Source organism: Convolutriloba macropyga, unplaced genomic scaffold, assembly GCF_964194025.1.
Source record: "Convolutriloba macropyga unplaced genomic scaffold, txConMacr16.3 SCAFFOLD_4955, whole genome shotgun sequence".
NCBI lineage: Eukaryota > Metazoa > Xenacoelomorpha > Acoela > Convolutidae > Convolutriloba > Convolutriloba macropyga.
This window is the reverse complement of record NW_027450034.1, coordinates 20-19,154: the sequence shown is the minus strand read 5'-3', so window position 1 is coordinate 19,154 and position 19,135 is coordinate 20. Positions and strand designations below refer to the sequence as shown.

Genomic DNA, 19,135 nt, shown 5'->3' with positions numbered 1-19,135 from the left:
CACGCCTGGGTCTTTAGAGTTGGCCACTTCTTAGTAAATTTTTCGTTGGCTCCACAAAAGGCCGAAATACTCGGGCTCCACAAAAGCCCCGTGCTCGAGCCTCGATCGACGGACTTTTTCAAAAGGGACTTCTTCATAAACTTTTAGTTCCCAGAGTATAAAACGTACAAATCCGTACGAGTACTCGTGCAGATGTTTCGAGCGATCGCCCGTGCCTGCTAGTACGAGCAGGGTACGAGGACGGACGATCGCCGAGTGCCCCACAGTCAGCGGCGAAGCAGGTGCCCGTGCCGCAGCCCGCGTTGGTCAGGCGGTCACTCTGCGTAGTGGCCGCCTGCCCAACGCGGGCTGCGGCGCACGTGGGCGGCGGCGCACGCGCGTGGCGGAACGGAATGGTCACCTGTCCGACGGAGCCACTGATCGTTCCGTGCGGGACTCTTTTTAGTGGGTTAATAAACTCCCAAACTCCCACACTGCTTGATCGGCAACCCTTGATTCAGTGGGGTCCTGTCGTGATTGGGTGCCTCTAGTACCGCCAAGGCCAGTCTCCGCTTAGCGGCGCCTGGTCTTCGAGACTCGAATCTCGCGGCTGAAAGGAGTGGGGCAGGGGTTTTTCGACCCGCCTTCTCCTGGGGGTGAAAAAAAAAACACTATGAACACTGAACTTACGCACCTGGCCAGTACTACTCGTACTACACGTGTACTAGCGATAGTACTAGTAGTACCTTTGTTTTTTTCACTCCCGGGAGAGGGCTGGGTCGCATGTACCGTATCTTTGTTTGAGATCGTTGTTTTTCACCCCGGGAGAAGGTATGTCGAAAACCCCGTGCCCCACTCCTTCGAGCCGAGATTCGAGTCTCGAAGACCAGGCTCCGCTAAGCGGAGATTGGCCTTGGGGGTAGGCACCCAATCACGACAGGACCCCATGCACTGAGTCAAGGGTTGCCGATCAAGGGTAGTGTGGGAGTTTAGCCCTCTAAAAAGACCCGTTTATGTCGTTGTCCCGACTCCCGGCGCTAGCCGAGGAAGGTAAACCCTACCCACGAGGGCGTCAACCCGTTCGAGAAAGAGCTAGTCCCTTTTGACATACTACATCCATCCTAACGTGTGTACATGTCAAGCGCCGAATATATGGGGCAATGTGGGGGACCGGGGAGGGCGCGGGTCCAAAGCTGGTTGGGGAGCATTGCTCCGGATAGTTCACTTACAGGCACGTCGTCTTGGAGATTATTGAAGCCTCCGCCAAATAGGATGGTCGATAGACGCGCAGAGGAGGGGGCCGCACCGTGGAGCAGCCTGGTCGTGTGAGGGCCGATTGCTGCCGGCCACAGCGCATCCCTATAAGGCCAGCTGAGGCCGTCCTGCCACCGCGGGCAGTCAATAAGCAGGTGTTCAACGGCTTCGGAGACGGGATGGTCGCAATATAGGGGGCAACGGTCCTTATGGTGGGGGGGAAGGGTGGAGATGGTGGAGAGGCGGCGGACCGTGGGGAAGGCGCCGACGCAAAGCGGGGAGGGAGGGTCAATGCTTACGGAGCGGGTTGGCCGTGTAGTTGTTGGCCTGGTAACGTGTCATATTGTTTGAGATCGCATTCAAATGATCATACTAAATTTTGAGACTATGTATAACAATGATAATGTATAATACGGATGTATGATAATGTATTACGGATATGTTCACTCCATTTAATTCACGTACCGGACAGAAACACAATATAAGAGTATTAAATATTGGTTGAGGACTGGTAGAGCCAGTAGCTAGAGACGGAGTAGGGGCTAGCCGCTAGGCGCTAGGGCCTAGGGCCGGCCGAAGGAGCGGGATTATTGATTTTTTACCCCCGGAAGGGGGATTATTAATGATTATTGATATTTGAAGTATGTCTAGCAGCTTCTCCCGGGGGTGAAAAAAAAATGTCTAGCAGCTCTAGCTAGCTACTACTGTCAGAATTCAGATTCAACGCAGCCAGTAGGCGGAATTATTATAATAAACGGGCTGTATCTTTAGTGCCGCGAGCGGCGAGCGGCGAGTCCGCGACGGCCGACGTAGGACTCACGGTGCGACCCGCGTACCCCATGCGCAATACAGTGCGGAAGTCTTCAGTCAGTGTGCCAATTCCGAACTTCCATGCCATAGGAACTCCTCACGAGGGCGCAAAGCAACAGTGACCACGACGGCGGCCAGCCAATCTCACTGCGAGTAAGGATATTTTGTGTGTTGCAAGTCTCGATGTCGAAGCCTTCAGTGTTGAGACGTGTTGAGCCAGCTGTTTGTGGGCACACCTGTACACTTCGGCCGACGCTGCCGGGCCCCAAGCACTGTACGTTTGTCGATCGGACCACCGATCGGGGGGTAGCACCCTCAAAAATTGCGTCTGGCGCTCGCCACCTGCGAATCCGGGAACAACATGTCGGTTTCCGGCCTAGTTCGCTGAGAGCGGAAGCCAGAAGTGTCGAAGTATCGGATACCCCCAGGTACAACGCTCTGAAACGCCGCAGCCGACCGCTTTCTTGCGACACATTCTCCCGTGAGCCTGGAAAGTGGCTACGCCTCTTGGCCCCTGCGGAGCGGTTGAATCTCTTGGTGTTTTGAAAGCATAGTTGCCTCTGGAATCCTCAATGTTTACCCCGGCACTGTTTTACTCTTCGAAGTTCACGCATGCGATTCCAAGAATGCAGCAGCTTTTCTCATCGTTGTGGATGACGCATGCCTTTGCATAGGCTGGAGATGGAACTGTGGACAAGGGATGCCCAGAAAGATATTCGGTTCGGCGGCGTGGTTGAAGGCAGAGGACGAGCCATTATCGTCACTGCAGTCGCCCCAGGGAGCGAAGCTGAGCAGGTGACCCTGGACAGCAATCCCTTGATTCCATGCGGACGCCTGGAAAGTCACGTAGTCACTGGAATGTGTGATTGAGTCGTCTTTGCCGTGGCCATGCAGCTGGGTGTTGAGGTTGGGAGCAAGCTCCTAGCGATTTCGGATCCTGTGCGCAGTGGGGACCTGTGGGAGCTTAATGAGAAAGCAAGCCTTCGGTTTGTCCGGGACAGCCTCCAAATGCGGATCAATGGCAGCATCACCCTCATTTTCGCACCCCCAACAGAAGCCATGAGAGGTACGCTTCACTGTTTCGTGCGCCACTTGCAGTGCGGTCCACCGCTCACCCAGCACGCTTCTCTGCCTTCGTCCTGCTGCATGGCCCCCGATGCCACAAATTGCGGTAGCTGGAAACTAGGAGAAGTGCTCCAAGCTACCATAGCTTGCTACGGGAGCCGCAGGGTATACACCGGACACACCGGGCGCTCGCTGAGCACTCCCACAAGACTGTGGGAGAATACGGGACGTTCCGAATTGGTTGCTGAGCTTTCGGTGCTGTCACACAGAGAGCCTGGCGGCAGCAGCTGCTGCACAGGCAGAGGCGGCGGCAGCTGCTGCAGCAGAGGCCGAAGCAGAGGCGGCAGCAGCAGCTTCAGTGGACGAAGCTTCCCAAGAGCCAGAAATCGCTCAATTGATGGACCGGCAGCCGGGAAGGTCGGAGGTCGAGGGCCGCATCAAGGCCAGGAAGGACTATCTCAATGTCGTGGGGCAGAGGGACGACTCCAAACTGTTTGTTCTCTTGCTGACAGCGTTCCTGCTGCCTGCCGCCGTTATCCTGGGCATCGCCTCTGCCACTGGCTACCTCGACGCCCTGCAGGTTGATGTGCTCCGCGGGCTGTGAGCCCCCTCAGGTTGTGGGTGCCGGCCACACCCAGGGCAGGGCAGGGATTGTGTGTCGCCATAGTTAGCAGTTGTACCAGAAGATGTATCAGCACAATGGACGGAGCGGAGACATGGTGTGAAGGAAATTAGCAGTATTTTACTCTTTGAAATATGACACTGTGTGGCCGCGTATTGTGACATCAGAAAGGAAAATTTTACCGGCGCCCGCCGGTAGCTAACAAGTGGAAAGTTTCACCAAGTGTAGCACCCCACCGTACTGCATGTGCCAGACTCGGCCCCAGTATGCCGGGCCGTCCAGATTTACCGGTCCCTCATCGGTGGCCCTCGTCATCATTCACTGATAACAGAGGATGTGTGATTCATGTGAAGACCAGCTGTGGCGCAGCTTTAGATCATGCTGTCCCTCACAGCACCCATGGTGCCGTTCCGCATATCCTCCCCAACCTTCTTGAGCGTCTTCCTCAATTCGGCTCGCATCGCAACGTTGCTGCCCCCAGCCTCGTCGTCCAGCGGCGCTGACACAGAGACAGAGGGCATCCTCGGGCTGCCATCCCCCAGAGGCACATTTGCAGTGCCTCCAGGTCTGGATTGCATGTTCGGGCTGATAGCTGCAGGTGGTGTGTTTACCTGGTGGACGGCTCCCGACTGTGCGTTTGCTAGGCCGATAGCCGTGGACGGAGCGACAGCTCCAGATAGTGTGGCGGTGGCAGCAGCTGCAGACGATGGGGTTGGTGGGCTGGCACCTCCAGAGTGCAAACTCACAGAGTGCATGCTCCTATGGCTATCAGAGCCCTGCTGCGGCTGGATCTCTTGTTGCTGTGGGTTGAGGGGCATGCTGTTGAGGCCTCCCAGCGGCAATGGCGGTACGCAAGTATTGGGGTGCACTTGTGACATTTGGACTGAAGGAATTTGGGACGCCGCAGTGGGGGAACCGTAGTTCCCATTTTGATGGTTGACCTGCAGCAGCCAGGAGAGGGTGAGAACTCCTGCCCACAGATTCTGGAAGCCCGACCATGTATGCGGCTGCCGATTCTCAGATCTTACTTCCAAGCTGCAGCTGTAGCTCAGAAGTTCACAAGGATTGAGACCTGCTGATGCATTGCTATAGAATTTGGCCCATCTCGGGACCGTTTTGGATACGGCACAAGCAAACGCTTGTAATCCAGGGCAGAGCAGGATGCCAGCGAGACGAATGCAGAGGGAGGCTCGAGCTCAGCGCCGTGGGTGCAGCAGACCAAACGAACCTGTTTGAACGTCCCTTGAGGCCCAGCCATATGGCCGGACCGCATGGTGCCTGCAAAGCTCGCAGGCGGCTGTATCATTTGCATCGACGACATGGCTCCGGGACTTTGGGCTGCGTTCATAGGGAACTTGCCCTGCTGCTGCATCTGCATGAGCATCATCATGAGTTGCTGCTGCTGCTGCTGCTGCTGCCGCAGGGCAGGGGCCTGAGTCCCCGTAGATTGAGTTCCATTCATGCCAACCTGCAAGGCCGCGGGGCGCAGTTTCCCTCAGATGCTGATGGACCCCTCACGGTGGAAAATTCTGCCGTTCCTGCAGAAGGCAAATTGCCAAGCGCAGACGGTGGCATGTGGAAGCCAAAAAGAAGCCAACCTGTCTGCCGTACTGAACAGCCGGAGCCTCCAGATCGAAACTCATAGCTTGCTGGTATTCCTTCTGCATGCCGGGAGCAATGACCTTCTCCTCGAATGAAGGCATGTGTCTATCAAAATCCATTGAACGGCGGGTGTCTATGCCTCTGCCGTCCGGTGCCGCACACACACACACACACACACACAGGAGTTGAGACCGATCAGCCCACCTGGCATAGTATCTGAGGGAGGCATTATCAAGAATGCAGCCAGACTGGAGGAGGGTTCACAAGCGCGCACCTCCTTTTCAAGTTGTCTCTGACTTTGGAGAGGCTTTCATTTCGCTGAAGCATGGCTTGCGTACTTACACGGACCTGGAGACGTGCAAAGTTTTTTCCCGGTGACAGTGAGCTCGGATTGTGGCCATCAGAGGAAACAGCATCCTTCCTTCCTACGTGTGTGCGCTCGCGCATGCGTGGCGTGGCATGGCGTGACGCGTGGCGCGCGTGTGTATGGTTTTTTTTTTTGGGGGGGGGGGGGGGGGGGCGGGGCGGGGTGGAGAAGACCTTCATGAGAGCATGTGGGTCAGATGTGTGCAAGCAGGAGACTCACCGTCTCGTCGGTATCTTCCTCAACCCAACCCATCACCATGAGCTCCTTGCCCCCAAACTTCAGCTTCTTGGGCGCCCGGACGTCTCCGTACGTCACGATGTGTTCGTGGACCTGCAGGGTAACACAACACGCGGATCGTCATTGTGATCGTCACCGCGGCCACACAGGGCCGACTTGAAATCCTTCCAAGCTTTGCAGTTCTGGAATTTGCCTCACTTTGATCCGCAGTATGTGTCCGAGGAGCCCCCACACATTCTTCGCCAGCAGCTCACAGATCTGTTGTCCTGCAGTGGAAGGGGTAAGGGAGAAGAGGAAACCCCTAAAGTCAGAAATGTGTCACCGGACGTCATTTACACACATCCTACGCACCGCAAGTTTCGCCTCCAATTCCTTGGGGCGGTTTTTGGAGCGCCTTACCAACGACTTCTGCCCAGATTGTGATGTGACCAAAGCCGTCCGGGCCCGCGAGGAATATGATGGGAAACCCGACCCACGATACGAAAAAGCACCAGGCCATGTATTTGACAAGACTCCTGCATAATCCCTTGGGCACTACGTAGAAGGATTCGATATATATCTGCAGCAGCAAGAAAGGTGTTGCGGTCAGGAGGTCAGGAGGCATAAAGCTCAGTTGAGGTAAGGACCGGTATCAGGACAACCCGAGCCATCAGGCAACACATGGGTAGCGTGATGGAGCATACCTTTGCTGCGTGGTAAAACGTGAAGACACCATAGCAGCACCCAATCAGGAAGAAGAACATCTGCACATGCAGGCACTCGTCTCACTATCGGGTGAGGAGGCGGTGTCCCCTTTGGTGCTGAAAATCACAAAAGAGGGCAGTCTGAAGGCCGCCGCGGCTTTACGCTGCCGTGGGATGAGGTGGCAAAGAGAGAGTGAGCAACAGTGCCGCCATGGCCAGCTGGATGTAGCACCGTGCGTGATGCAAAGTGGCTCGAGTGACGTATGGTGCATGGCATAGATCAAGGCACCGCCGCAGAGGCGAGTCAGTGTTGAAGAGAGGCAACGCCAAATTCATTCATTCCTCAAACTGCGAGGGCCCCAGTATCCACCTTGAGCCAGCCTGCTGAGAACGCGGCGTACACCCCCAGGACTATTGCACCAACATCTGAAATGAGGACTTGCATGGTCCTGTCATTGAAATCTGCTTCCAGACCAGTGATGTTGCACAGCTGCACCAGGATGACCTGCGAACAAAGAAAGAAAAGGTCTCCTGACATCCAAAGCTGTCAGAGTGGACAATTGCCGATGGGTTAGGGCAACGAGAACGCTCTGCATGATGAGGAGACATACCGGACATGTCAACAGCCATTCACTGTAAGTCAACCAGCTGACGGTGTTGCCATTGGACTGGTAGATAGTTGCTGGAGTTGAGTACATGAAGAATATGTCCACTGTAATCTTTATAGCTGCAGCAAAAGTCACACAGCAAAACGCATCAAGAGTCGTTCTTCGTGGTGGACAGGGTACATGAGCAAGGCTCGATATCCGTTCGGGAGACCAGTTGATCTCACCTTCTACCACACAGACGTATGTTTCTTCCCAGCCCATGGTTGTCCGAAACGACTGGTAGCCGTAAAATGCTAGCTGCCCCCAGGATATGACGAACGTCAGCCATTGTAACCCACGGCCCAGATACTGCCAGAAGAGTTCCCCGTTTGGATCATGGAAAGTGGTGCACGTCTCCCAGATATCGTCCACGGGGCGAGGGAACGAGTTGCCCATTGTGCCGGATATCCCAAGGAGAACCGAGAAGGGGGCTATCCGAAATCAGAGTAGGTGCGGTACGATCGACCGTGTTGTGCCTGGGATCCCGTCGCCGTCACAGCATATGAGAAGTCCGCGGGCAGAACGGCTCTGCCGCCCGAAACAACCTCGACTGCTGCAGTGCTGGGAAATGCTATCTCTGGTTTCCCAACCAGAAGCAGTGATGCCCGTTTGATAAGGCGCGAATGGCAGCAACCGTGGAGGACTTGCCTGTGCAAAACGGAGTTTCGCTCACATGCAGCCATCTCCCCGGCCTGACACCTGTCGAGGCCTTCCGAAGCCCTCACGAGATCGAGAGCTGACGTACGCGTACGTGTACTAGTACCCTGCTAGTACTAGAGATCGAGATATGTATATCACTATCAGCATATGTAGATTATGTACTGTCGGGAGTGGGGGTCGCTTGCGAGTCGGGACTCGGGACTCGGAGGCAGGACTCATCTGCGAGAGATCATGATGCATCATACCCTCCTGATCATATCTATACAGTCCTGACTCCTGTGTACAGTACAGCAGCAACATGTACACACGACAGTACTGTTGACACTACGTTGTAGCTACCTAGTCTACCATCGGCCATCGCTACAGAATTCAGAAAGTAGGTACGACTACGAGTACCTAGTCTACAGTCCCTACTTAGGTTGGTACCCACCCTGCGGTAAAATTAGAACGAGCCCGCGGACGACTTTGCCACCAATCACCATGCCTGCAAGTACGAGTACCTAGGTAGGGTACCTAGTAGGGTAGCTAAGTTTTAAAAGATATAGCACACGTAGGGTGAAGGGTTGATTACAAGACCCGAAGGCAGCCACACGTAGGGTAGTCGTAGGTCGTACTATACTCGTAGATAGTCTACAAATAATAATAGCGCCAATGAATAACTCACAATATAGGTAGTATGTAGGTATTTCTCGGCTCTCGCAAGTCGCAGGTATGTACCTACTTAGGTACCCTAGGTACCTGCATGTCTGAAGGTATCGAAAGATGAAAGATGCGATCAGATTGCATAGACATAAGACAAAGGGTTTTAGGGTAGTACGTCATACGATATTGCGGTACTGATACAGTGCACCGGTTCCATGATGGATAGCAATAATACTAGCTAGTACTAGTACTAGTACTCGTGCTCGTAGTAAGCATCTACCCGGCCCTACCTCTACCTACCTACCCTACCTGTCTGGCATATCAACTAGGGTAACCTCTAGCGTTACCTCCCTACGAGGCTTAGTACCTACCCTACCACTTATTACGAGCGACCGGCTGGGGTCCAGTCAGGACATATATCCTTACAGATGCCGGCTTTCTGCACTATTCAATATCCGGATTCCGGTTTTGTACGGAGATAGACGTTGACGGAATCAGATCCGAGAGATTCATCACCAACAGTGGACAGTGGTAGGGTAGTGGGTACCCTACCCTACTGTAAAAACTGGACTGAAGAGTGAAGGCCTATCCCTACGTACTACCCTAGTCCCTCTAGAGGTGAAAGGTTGATTACAGCCGATGGGTTAGACTATGCGCCAAATTTAAAGTCCCTCTAGGTAGCCAAGCGGGTCGGACTTCGCAGGCAGCTGGCGCCTGGCAGGCGGCAGCAGCTATACATTACGTACACGGTACACCTCACAGGCTACAAATGTCCAAATGTACAAATGCATACTGCAGTAGGTAGCCAGTATCATGTATCTACCTATCAACTATCAACTATCAAGTATGCACTAGCCACACTACAGTACGAGTACTGTAGACTGTACAGTGTACGAGCTATCCAAACTCCAAAGGTATTGTACAGTAGTCAGAACAGTGTACGCGCATACTCTACCGATATAATAATACAGTAGTGTATATCGCAAGAGGGTAGGATAGGGTACGCGAACGTACACATGCATGGCTGCGCCTTTTGCGACTCGCGACCACAGCTGCCATGCCATCGGTCGATCTCATCCAAACCAGTAAAATTTGCTCAAGTCTGCTCAAACCAGTAAAATCTGCCTGGTTTGCTCATCTTGCGCAGTCACTTTCCAGTCTCACACACTTGTACTTAACCATAGTCTACATACGGTAGTAGGCTACGCCGGGATCAGTTGCTCCAGAGTCAAGACCTAGTCATTGCACAGCACCCATGCATGGGACGTGGAAATTACATTGTTTATACATGCATGCCAAAGAGTTCAAGCTGTTGTAGCTGTACAATTTGAGGTCAAGGGACGGTTCTTAAGAGGTGCACAAAAACTCGGGCGAAAAGATACCGCCAGGGAGGAAGGGGCCTTTAGGCCCTCCAACAACAACAACAAATTACAACCGCAGCCTCCGCAGGTGCCTAGTACATATTTAGCGGTTGGTGAGTTTGATGCTCACCATTTTCATGGCACCAAGCCTGCGTGAGGATGACTCAATCATGTAGTAGTGAGTGAACGTATACACATATTGCCTTCTGTAACATCAGCTAGCCGGCAGGTAGATGCCTGCTTTACAGAACATGGCATGTATTTCAAGTCATCACACATCAACATACGAATCCACAACATCGACTATCGCACCTACCATTAATTAATAATGGTCGCGCTTGTTTCTCATTGCCCAACGAGGCGGCGGAGAGCCTGCAAGAACACTCCCTTTCCCTCCCCCTAGCTTTCCCACGGCCCCGCGCAACGGAGAGCCAAAAACTAAAACGTACTCCCCTTGCCTCCCAGCTTACTAGTCTCCCATATTTGCCCGGCACAACGGATCCGAGCCTACACTAAGCACGGAGCACCCCGTTCCCGGACCTCCCCTCGATATTCTCACTACTTGCAGCCCGTGCAACGGATGATATTCCGAGCCGAAAAGCATTACGTGTAATCCAAAATTCTCTCTTTCCTCATGGCCCCGCGCAGCGGAGAGCCAAAAAGCACAAGATATCTGCCTTTCCATAATCCATTCCCTCTTTCCCACTGCCCTTCGCAACGGATCAGAGCTCCCTTCCCCCCCATTTCCTCTCTTCTTTCCAGCTACCCCTAATTGCATCAGAGACTAATGAGCGCAACATGACTCCCATCCTGATCTTGACTCTTCCCTCGATCCCTAGTTCTCTTCCTCTACCCCGGCCGGGTAGCGGAGAGATGGAATTATTAGCACTACCACACACGCCCAACTGTACACCAACCCTTACCATGCATGCTAGCTACTCTACCGCAGTCTATCCGGATATCATGGTGGTCGCGATCATGGTGGTCGCATGATCCGAGTTCCGACTGTTGGGGTGGCGAGCTGGTGGCGACCGGCCGGATACGGAGGGCCGAGGGTCTGAGTGGCTCATGGGTCGAGCCCCCGCTGGGGTGGCCTGGCCGGAGCCGCTCACTCCGGTACTAAACCCTTTTTACTCAGGGTGCCCTAAGGCCCTAAGCCCGCTTATTCAGTAAAAGCACCCTGTGAACCCGCTTGGTCTAGTGGTAACCTTTGTCCCCCTGGTGATCTCATCAGCTTCGGTCTTTCCGTCATCGTAGGTAGCTAGGTACCTAGCGATATGTAGGGTACGGGACTACTGACTGCCGACGGGTTCCTACTTCCTGCCTTCCTGGGCTACATGGGCAGGCCGGGTACGTACCAGACCGGCATGCACGTGCACATGAATGCGCGTACGGCGTATACGCGTTGCACACGTACGTACATGTGTGTGTAGATGGTACGAGTAGTACTCGTTTTTTAAACCCTAAAAACACACAATACGACACTCTCTTTTTTGAATAATCATAGCAGGCCGGAGGTCCCAGGATCGATAGACCAGCCTGCACTGCCAGTCAGTGAGTGAGTGCCTGCGCTTCCCTGGTAGAACTCATGCGAGTATATATCCTGGGTGTCCCCCCCCCATGAGGGACTAATAAGCACCCGGACATGGGCAAGCGGAGCTTCAAACAGAACTGCTGGTGCTGGTGCTGGTACGTATGAGAAAGGGCCGTGGGGTTGACAGCCAGTGGCACTGGCTATGGACTGCAATGCCTGAAAAGGGACTGGCAGTAGCAGGCACTGGGGCTGAATGTGTATGGAGAGGGGATGCAGGGCAGGAAGTAGCTGGTGCTGGTGCTGCATGGGGGCGAAGGGCTGCAGGGCTGGCAGCAGGTGGCGGTGGTGCTTCAGGTGCTCCAGGGGGAGGGGGGCTGGGTCGCGCAGTTGGCGTGCTGCAGGTGCAGGTACAGCATGAGCTGGTGCTTGGGATGGAGCTGCATGGGGAGGGGCAGCAGTCCTCGCGGTGCCTGATGCTGGGGCTGCAGGTGGAGGGGAGGTGCAGCAGGGGCTGTACCGTGCTTTCATGCAGATACTTGGCATCGACCTCCAGGACAGGCAGGCATCAGGGAAGCTGCAGCCAGGCCCTTTGAGGAGATGAACGCATGCACGACCCGATGTTACCCTGCGCCTCATCCTCAGGTTCTGGCTCACACAGGCAGCCTAGGAGAAGTGCAAAGAGCTGACCATCAACCCTTAGTATGGATGCCCGACTCTGGAGCAGAGAGAAATGGCTAAAAGCACCGCATGCATATCCACGTGGAATTTTCATGCATGCAACAGTTGGCTTCGGCTGTTTCTGGGCGATCTGTTGGCATTGACCTGTCACCGTGGCTAAGCATGACTGTTCTGCAAAAACTGTCCACTGGGCTGTGTAGCAGTAACCCATTTGCCCTTGCACGGTGCATGGCCGGAATGTCAGCCTATCAATCGGCAGTCCCCAGCCATCATCACTTTCAGCGAAGATTGCCCCACACGCACAGCGCTGGGATAGGAGCGTATGTGCTGGCTGGTGATGGCTGTCCTTGCACCGGCCGGCCCTTTCATGGCGCTACGTTGCCCATAGGATATGACGCTGAGCCCACCCGCCACAGGATAGGAGAGGCAACAGCCGGCAGGATGAAACCGGCCGGCGACGGCGACGTTTGTGCAGACGGTGGATTTTCTACTGTGGAAGACACGGAGGGCTGTGATTGCATGCAGGGGATCACCCTTTCCATGTGCAAAAATCGCACTCGCAGAGATTGCCAGCAGTAGGGCCCAGCAGTGCTCGGGGAGGAGGGGCCGGGATGATGCAGCAGGCGGCCGGGGGGATTTCCAGTGGAACGCAGCCACAGGTCACCCTGACGTGCGTCATGCGGTCTGGGGAGATTTTCAGTTTTGGTGCTCGCAGACGGCCGATCAATCAAATTTTTTCAGCTCCCGGCAAAAGCAGCACAGCTGACTGAGCATAGCAAGGCAACCATGGAGGCAATGTTCAACAAATGTGCTGCCCGGCCGGCATCCTTCCATTCTCGTAGCAAAACGCTCCACAGCTGGCTTGTGAGAACTGTGACGGACATCAAGATTGGCCTGGAAACGGCCGGGCATCATCTCAAAGTCAGTCAACTCTCTACCTCGGCAGTGGCTGTCGCGGTGCACACAGAAAGGCGAAGGCATGCCGAGATCCGTATCACGGGTAAGAGTCCCACCATCCGATCGCGGCGCCAAGGTCGCCGATCATTGCTGCTCCGGCTCCATAGAGGTGAATGTGGCCCATGAAGAAGCACGCCATCAGGAGACAAAGACCGCAGCTCTTGGCTTGCTGCCAGAGAGGAACGCCGACAAATCCACCCCACGCACGCTGCCGTGCGATCTTCCAGGAGGAAACCAGCAGGTTTGGGATCATCGCCAGATTGAAGGCCAGGAGCCATACGACCATGGGGGCTGCGGCTACCGGCACGCCGAGTCCCTCTGCTGCCTTCACCATATCATCCCCGAACACAAAGGCAAACTGAAGCATGGAGGACGCCAGGCCTCCGCTCAGTGCTACAAGAATCCCTTTCCAAAGTTGCTGCTTGGCCTGGGCGCCGCCACTGGAACTTGCCGCCTTCCCTTCCAGGCTACCAGCGGTGGCCTGAGCCTCAGCCGGATCATGCTGGAGTTGGACATCAGTTGAGCTTGTAGCCATGGTGGTCTTTGCTACTAATGGCTTGGTGGTCACAGAAGACGAGGCAACACACCCAAATGAGTCGGAGCCTAGCGTTGGTTCGCTCGCCAGCGTGGGCTGTTCCGTCCCTTGATGGCCCGGCAGGACTGTACACTGACTCTCCGTCTTTGCGAGGTCTGTCTCGGCGCTGCGATCACCTGCCTTGCGGGTCGCTGCCAAGGCGCTCAGAGCAAATCCCAGCAGCCCAGTGAGCACCGAGCACAGTGTCAGCAGCCCGGTCTTGAGCGTTATCGTCCGGAACTCCATGAAGATTGGAAGGCACGTCCCCACAACTTGGATGACTCCCATGGTCTACGGGCGCAAAGTTGGTGGGGAGGTCACATCAGGAGTCGAAATGAGCAGCTTGCTAGGGGCAGAGTACCGGCAGACATGCATGGCGTTGTTGTGCATGGACGGGGTCTGCAGCTGGGGAAAGCCGAGGAAAACGCGGGGGACGCCGCAACTGGGATTGTCCACACCCGAGGGCAGACAAGAGACGGTGAAGGGAATGGAGCGGAAGACGAGGGTGTATCGGGCTTGAGGGATAGGGGAGCAGGCGGCGAGCTGGTCGCCTGCGGGTTGGGCAGACCGGTCGAAGGCTTGGGCCAGAGTCGCACGCAGAAAAGGCGCTGGAAGCAGCCACAGGTAGACAGCGTTTGGTCCATGTCCGGACGGCGGATGGGTCAGGCATTCTTACGCTCGGCGCAAGAGGCTGCACACAGTCTTACCGCGGACGTTCCGACGGCCATTCCCAGCATCTTGATGGCCATGCCAAAGCCCAGGGTTCCGAACCCCCATATCAAGCAGAAGACGCACACCAGGATGATGGTGGACAAGCTGGCGGTGGTGTAGACTTGGTGGAGAGCATCGGGAGTGACTACCAAGAGTATCACCGTGGTGTTCAACAGTGCCTGGAACACCTGGAACACCACCCAAACATGGTCCCCTGCAGCGAAAACCGCAAGTGAGTCAGTGCTCGGCAAGCCAAGACGGGATTCTGCTCAGCTGGATCTGGCAGCCGTTGATGCGGCGGTGCTGTGGCAGAGTACGGCGGTGCATCAGAGGGGGGCGCTCACAGGACCATCCCTCAGAGATGGCCACCACGGCTTTGGGAGAGCTCTTCTTGGTGGGGATGTTCCAGGTGCCGTTCAAGAGGCCGCCAACAGTGACCAGCGACACTCCCAAAGCAACACCCTCCATACGTAACAGTGCTGGACGTACGGTCGGCCCCACCGCCTCCCAGCGGACAGGCTGTGCCTGCTGCAGGTAACGATCACTATGGCAGGTAGAGGTATTTATGTGGCCACTTGCTGCTGCTATCAGCTGCTGCTGCTGTTGAATGCTGCAGCTGTAGCTTTAGCTTCGCTCGGTTGCATGCAGCAACTCCAGCGCCACATCTTTCGCTAAGCTGACACTCCTGGTGCCACCTTCTGCGCTGGCCAGTGGCTTTGACACGCTTTGTGCATGCCTGGAGAAGACGTGCCTATCCTGCAGGTACGGTAGCTGGTAGCTGGTGGTGCCACTAAGCTGCACTGCTAAATAGTAAATGTAATTGCACGACACCAGCTGTAGCTGCGTTGCAATCTGTTATTCAACATGCGCCAAAAGACGCCAGCCGACCTTTCACCTGTGACGGGAGGGTTACATTACACGGAATGTCCTTGTCCTCCAGACTGTCCACCCGATCGATCTTTCTTTGATTTATGATAATACAACGCAACACCCGCTGTGACTGACGTCTGACATCGACGTCGCGGCACGTGGCACTCCCCTGGCAGGTCGGTTTTATTATGGTTGAAACTTGAACCAGGTTGAAAATTGCGCTGACATGCCGTACCATAGCTCCAGACGCTTCCAGTAATATTCTAGTTTGACCTGTCGTACCCAGAATACTCTCCAAAATTCGATAAGTTATGGTGAACCCGGGTGAACGTATAATTTTTGGCGTACGCCAGATCAGATCGCTGAGATGGAGCTGCACGTACACTTGTATAACATTTGTACGTCAGGGTGGCCGGGGAATACATGGAATTGGGTCAGTTGGCCGGCCGGCGGCCCGCCGTTGATTGACGTGCCTAGCCGATAGGCACCCTACCTACCCGGCCTTGTAGGCAGGTACCCGGCTAGTGGCTACTGGGTACCCGCTACCAGCTACGATACCTGCAATTTCTTCCCCACCTTAGACGTAGGTAGGTACAGGTACCCTACCTGCCCTTGTAGGTACTCGTACCGGCCTAGATTGCCAAGTGAGTACCAATAACAAACGTGCACGAGCGATGAGCGTACGCCAGGCCCAGCCAACGATGTCGTGACGACTGACGGGACGCTGCACGCGTGCGCATGCAACTCAGGCTTGCGCGAGTTGCCCGGGTTCAATCACGACAATTTCGAAGCAAGCTGCCTGCGATCGAGGTGCACTTTGCCTCCTAGCATTTCTCTTAAGCCCCTTTCAACGACTCTTGCGGAGCGTGGCCTGGCCCAAACCATACAGCTGTTCGTTATTCGATGAAGTGATCCGCCTTGTTGAACCGCGGGGGTCATTGCGGGCAGATTACCCTCGTGCCTGGCGTCGTAAGTCGTAACAGCATTGGTCACACCTACCATCCTCAACGCAGACATGTACTTCAACGCAACTTACTCTCCATCCTCTACCACTTGCCCACAGGTACAAGCCGGGAACGACCGTATACAGATCAGACTGGCAAGTGTGCTGTGGCATCATGGCCGTCCTGGACAGCTGGGCGTCAGCAGAGCCGGCCCAGAAGCGTGTGGCGCTGTACTTGTGTAGCATCATTGGGTCGATCATCGCTTGCGGAGCACTATTTCACGGTCTAACTTCTGGGGGATACACCTCCTCCGAGTGAGTACCTTGGAGGGCAGACTGCACGCCACACGAATCCTGTCGTCCACAGCAACTGAAATGCCTGCCAGAACCCCTGTCCTGTCCCTCACACTGGATGTGCATGCACTCGCAATTGGTGTTTATGCGGTGGCACTCTCCCCAGCAGGGCTCTGCATTTCCTTGCTACTGTGGAGTTCAGAGGCAAGGCAAAGAGACGGCCAGTTCCTTTGGCCAGCGACTGGGGTGCGGAACACCGGATGCTCGTCAGCGAGGGATGACAGGGAAACAACGGTTTAGCCAGAGCAGGCGGGGAAACTCTTGGTCCAGGACCTCAGCTGAGTCGAAGCGGTTCGATAGGCACGGAGCTGACAGAAGAAGCGCGAAATGTCGGTGGCAACGTACCGGGGGCATTGCGTGGGTTGGGGCTGAGAGAGATCCTGGTGCAGGCAGTGCAACCCCCCAACACAGTATGTGGCGTCACCATCTTCGCGCATCGCCCAACACATGAGAGGATCTGACAACTGCTCCGGCTCCCCTGCTGCAATGTGCATGCAGCATCGTCCTCCGGTTCCCCGGTAAGACGGGCATGTTCAAGCCAGGCAGGGAGCCGGGCCACTCTGACCTGTCGCGGTTCCCTCCACGCTTCATGGAGCCGTATCCCCAGAATGGCAAAGTTTATCGCTCGGTTGGAGACGAAGACCATCTGGTGGTAAGGACAGTGCGTGACATCTGATCTTCCGTTAGAACCTCATGGATCCTCGGTACTGTCAATAGATCTTCCCTACGACGGCCCTTGGTGTCCACACGCCGTGCGGGCGGCCGGGGCTGCGACATCGCCTCAGATTCCCGGGTGTTTAGGGGATTGTGTGGTCTGCAGGCCGCCTTGGGGCAGCTACAGGAAGGGGCGGCCCCGCATGACCCGGCCATAATGGTCAGATACAGGTACGTCAGCCTTTCACTGGCTGTGGCATGCCTCAGTTGCAGCCCCTGTGTGCCTCCCATACTTGACGTCCTGCGGTCTTGAACTGCGGACGAGATCTGTCCGGCCCTCCTATGTACGTGCGTCTCTGTCCTTCAAAATGCAGCTGCATGTAAGCGTGGCCGGGAATTTGCTGGACCCCTGATCACACTCAATGCTGCTCGTCTCTTGAGTAGAGACGGAGACCGGTCGAGGTGGCAGCTGCAGGCCGCCTGGATTGCAACGGATCAGAAGTCCAAACTGAGGGTGAAGCCCGAGGAGCTCCTGGTGTCACAGCTGGATCATGATAGCACCGAGTGGTCAACCCCGGTGAGTCGCGCCCTCAGGATGGCGGGCCAGCACAGCGGGCGTGGCTTGCTCTTGCCGTCCTTGCGCCTGAGCCGCTTCACTGCTCTGCGCAGATCAAAGTCCAGCTGCATGGGAACATCAAGCTGCTGCGCGCCACGTGGGTATCAGACGATATGATGCCAAACTCACTGCTTCTGGTGAACGTCCAGGTGGTGCCGAGCACGAGCAGCCCTTGCATCAAAAGCGTTGCTCATCTCAACTGTGCGTCTGTGGGAAGTATGTCTCAGATCCCTGTGCGTGCATGCCCTGCAGTCCCTGGACAAGAACAAAGCCGTGAGTACGCTGCATGTCCACACAATGGACGAATTTGATGGCTTCAAAGGTGTGTGTGTGTGTGTGTGTGTCCTCGAATGCTGCCCTCCTAAGCCATCAATCCGTCGTATTCTCGTTTCCCCTGGCACCAAGGCTCACACGCTGCTGCCCGCCACTTACACAGCCCCGCTGAAGAAGGAAAAAGGCTGGAGCCACAATCAGGGTGTAAAGGATCTCGCCGGCTTCCATCTCCAAAGCCCTCCAGTCCGAGGCCTTCAAGGGGAATGGCTGCTCCCCGTGTGAGTTACCCAGTGATACCTGGATTCCGCTGTACGCTGTTTCACCGAGGATGGTGCTGGTCCTGTGTGCTGGTGGAATCGGGAGCCAACGCTGAGCGGTGGGAAGATACACATGGCCCCGAGTCAGTAAGCTAAGCACACGCACCGCACCTTGCACTCAGGCAAACTGCAGATGGCGGTAGGATCCTTCCTTCCCAGCCCGCCGCACATGAAGTGGAGCTACGCTGGATGCAAGGCTTCTCGGTGTTTGAGAACGGTCCGCGAGCCCGGGCGCTGCAGCCGACGGTGCGGACGCCGCTACCCACACATTGAACGCTCCCCTTGGCGCTCTGCAAGTCACAAATCGCTTGCAGCCCATGGGATAACCCGCAGTTGCGCGTTTTTTCTTTATCGCAGGTGGTCAGACTGAACGATTCCAGAGGTCACGGCACCAGATACATGGTGAGTGCCGCCGCGCCTGTGTGCGACGCATTACCAACGTTGAACGCAGCCTTGCATCATCAAAGCAGGCCGTGGTGTGGCAAAATGGCACAAGCATGGATTTGCTCACTCGCTGATTCGAGTAGGCCAGGCGGCAGGCGCCGGTACACGACCTCTTGCCGAGGGGCATTGCTTTGAAGATAGCATGATGAGGTGATGATAACGGTGGCACGGTCAACTGTGCGTGCGTGTGTGTGTGTGTGTGTGTGTGTGTGTGTGTGCAGGTTGCGTTTTGCCAATCCACTGACAGTGAAGTCATCTGGCGCTCAATCTCTCAGAACGAC

The 19,135-nt window shown here is 55.5% G+C and overlaps 3 protein-coding genes across 3 annotated transcripts; 2 read left to right on the top strand and 1 right to left on the bottom strand.

Annotated features, from left to right (window-relative positions):
• Positions 1-2,192: 2,192 nt before the first annotated feature.
• LOC142355560 (uncharacterized) lies at positions 2,193-3,881 on the top strand. Its single transcript, XM_075407683.1, has 4 exons — positions 2,193-2,471; positions 2,718-2,838; positions 2,938-3,109; positions 3,378-3,881. The coding sequence occupies exons 1-4, from the start codon at positions 2,227-2,229 to the stop codon at positions 3,710-3,712; spliced, it is 873 nt and encodes a 290-aa protein (XP_075263798.1). The 5' UTR covers positions 2,193-2,226; the 3' UTR covers positions 3,713-3,881.
• A 220-nt stretch (positions 3,882-4,101) lies between these two features.
• Positions 4,102-5,452, bottom strand: LOC142355558 (uncharacterized). The gene is made up of 3 exons (XM_075407680.1): positions 5,329-5,452; positions 4,959-5,198; positions 4,102-4,671 (listed from the first exon to the last, which is right to left on the bottom strand). The coding sequence occupies exons 1-3, from the start codon at positions 5,449-5,451 to the stop codon at positions 4,102-4,104; spliced, it is 933 nt and encodes a 310-aa protein (XP_075263795.1). The 5' UTR covers position 5,452.
• Positions 5,453-16,571: 11,119 nt separating this feature from the next.
• Positions 16,572-18,375, top strand: LOC142355559 (uncharacterized). Its single transcript, XM_075407681.1, has 7 exons — positions 16,572-16,756; positions 16,940-17,068; positions 17,352-17,435; positions 17,649-17,781; positions 17,874-17,969; positions 18,073-18,142; positions 18,257-18,375. The coding sequence occupies exons 1-7, from the start codon at positions 16,572-16,574 to the stop codon at positions 18,373-18,375; spliced, it is 816 nt and encodes a 271-aa protein (XP_075263796.1).
• Positions 18,376-19,135: the final 760 nt, after the last annotated feature.

Coding starts and splice junctions, on each gene's coding strand:
- LOC142355559 (XM_075407681.1), top strand. CDS start 16,572: ATGCCTGCCAGAACCCCTGTCCTGTCCCTCACACTGGATGTGCATGCA. Junction 16,757..16,939: donor GTGCGGAACACCGGATGCTC/GTCAGCGAGGGA, acceptor ATCCTGGTGCAG/GCAGTGCAACCCCCCAACAC. Junction 17,970..18,072: donor TGCTTCTGGTGAACGTCCAG/GTGGTGCCGAGC, acceptor CATGCCCTGCAG/TCCCTGGACAAGAACAAAGC.
- LOC142355560 (XM_075407683.1), top strand. CDS start 2,227: ATGTCGAAGCCTTCAGTGTTGAGACGTGTTGAGCCAGCTGTTTGTGGG. Junction 2,839..2,937: donor CAGGGAGCGAAGCTGAGCAG/GTGACCCTGGAC, acceptor GTGGCCATGCAG/CTGGGTGTTGAGGTTGGGAG. Junction 3,110..3,377: donor CCCAACAGAAGCCATGAGAG/GTACGCTTCACT, acceptor GCTGTCACACAG/AGAGCCTGGCGGCAGCAGCT.
- LOC142355558 (XM_075407680.1), bottom strand. CDS start 5,451: ATGGATTTTGATAGACACATGCCTTCATTCGAGGAGAAGGTCATTGCT. Junction 5,199..5,328: donor CTGTTCAGTACGGCAGACAG/GTTGGCTTCTTT, acceptor GCGGCCTTGCAG/GTTGGCATGAATGGAACTCA. Junction 4,672..4,958: donor CTCAAGGGACGTTCAAACAG/GTTCGTTTGGTC, acceptor TGGCTGCTGCAG/GTCAACCATCAAAATGGGAA.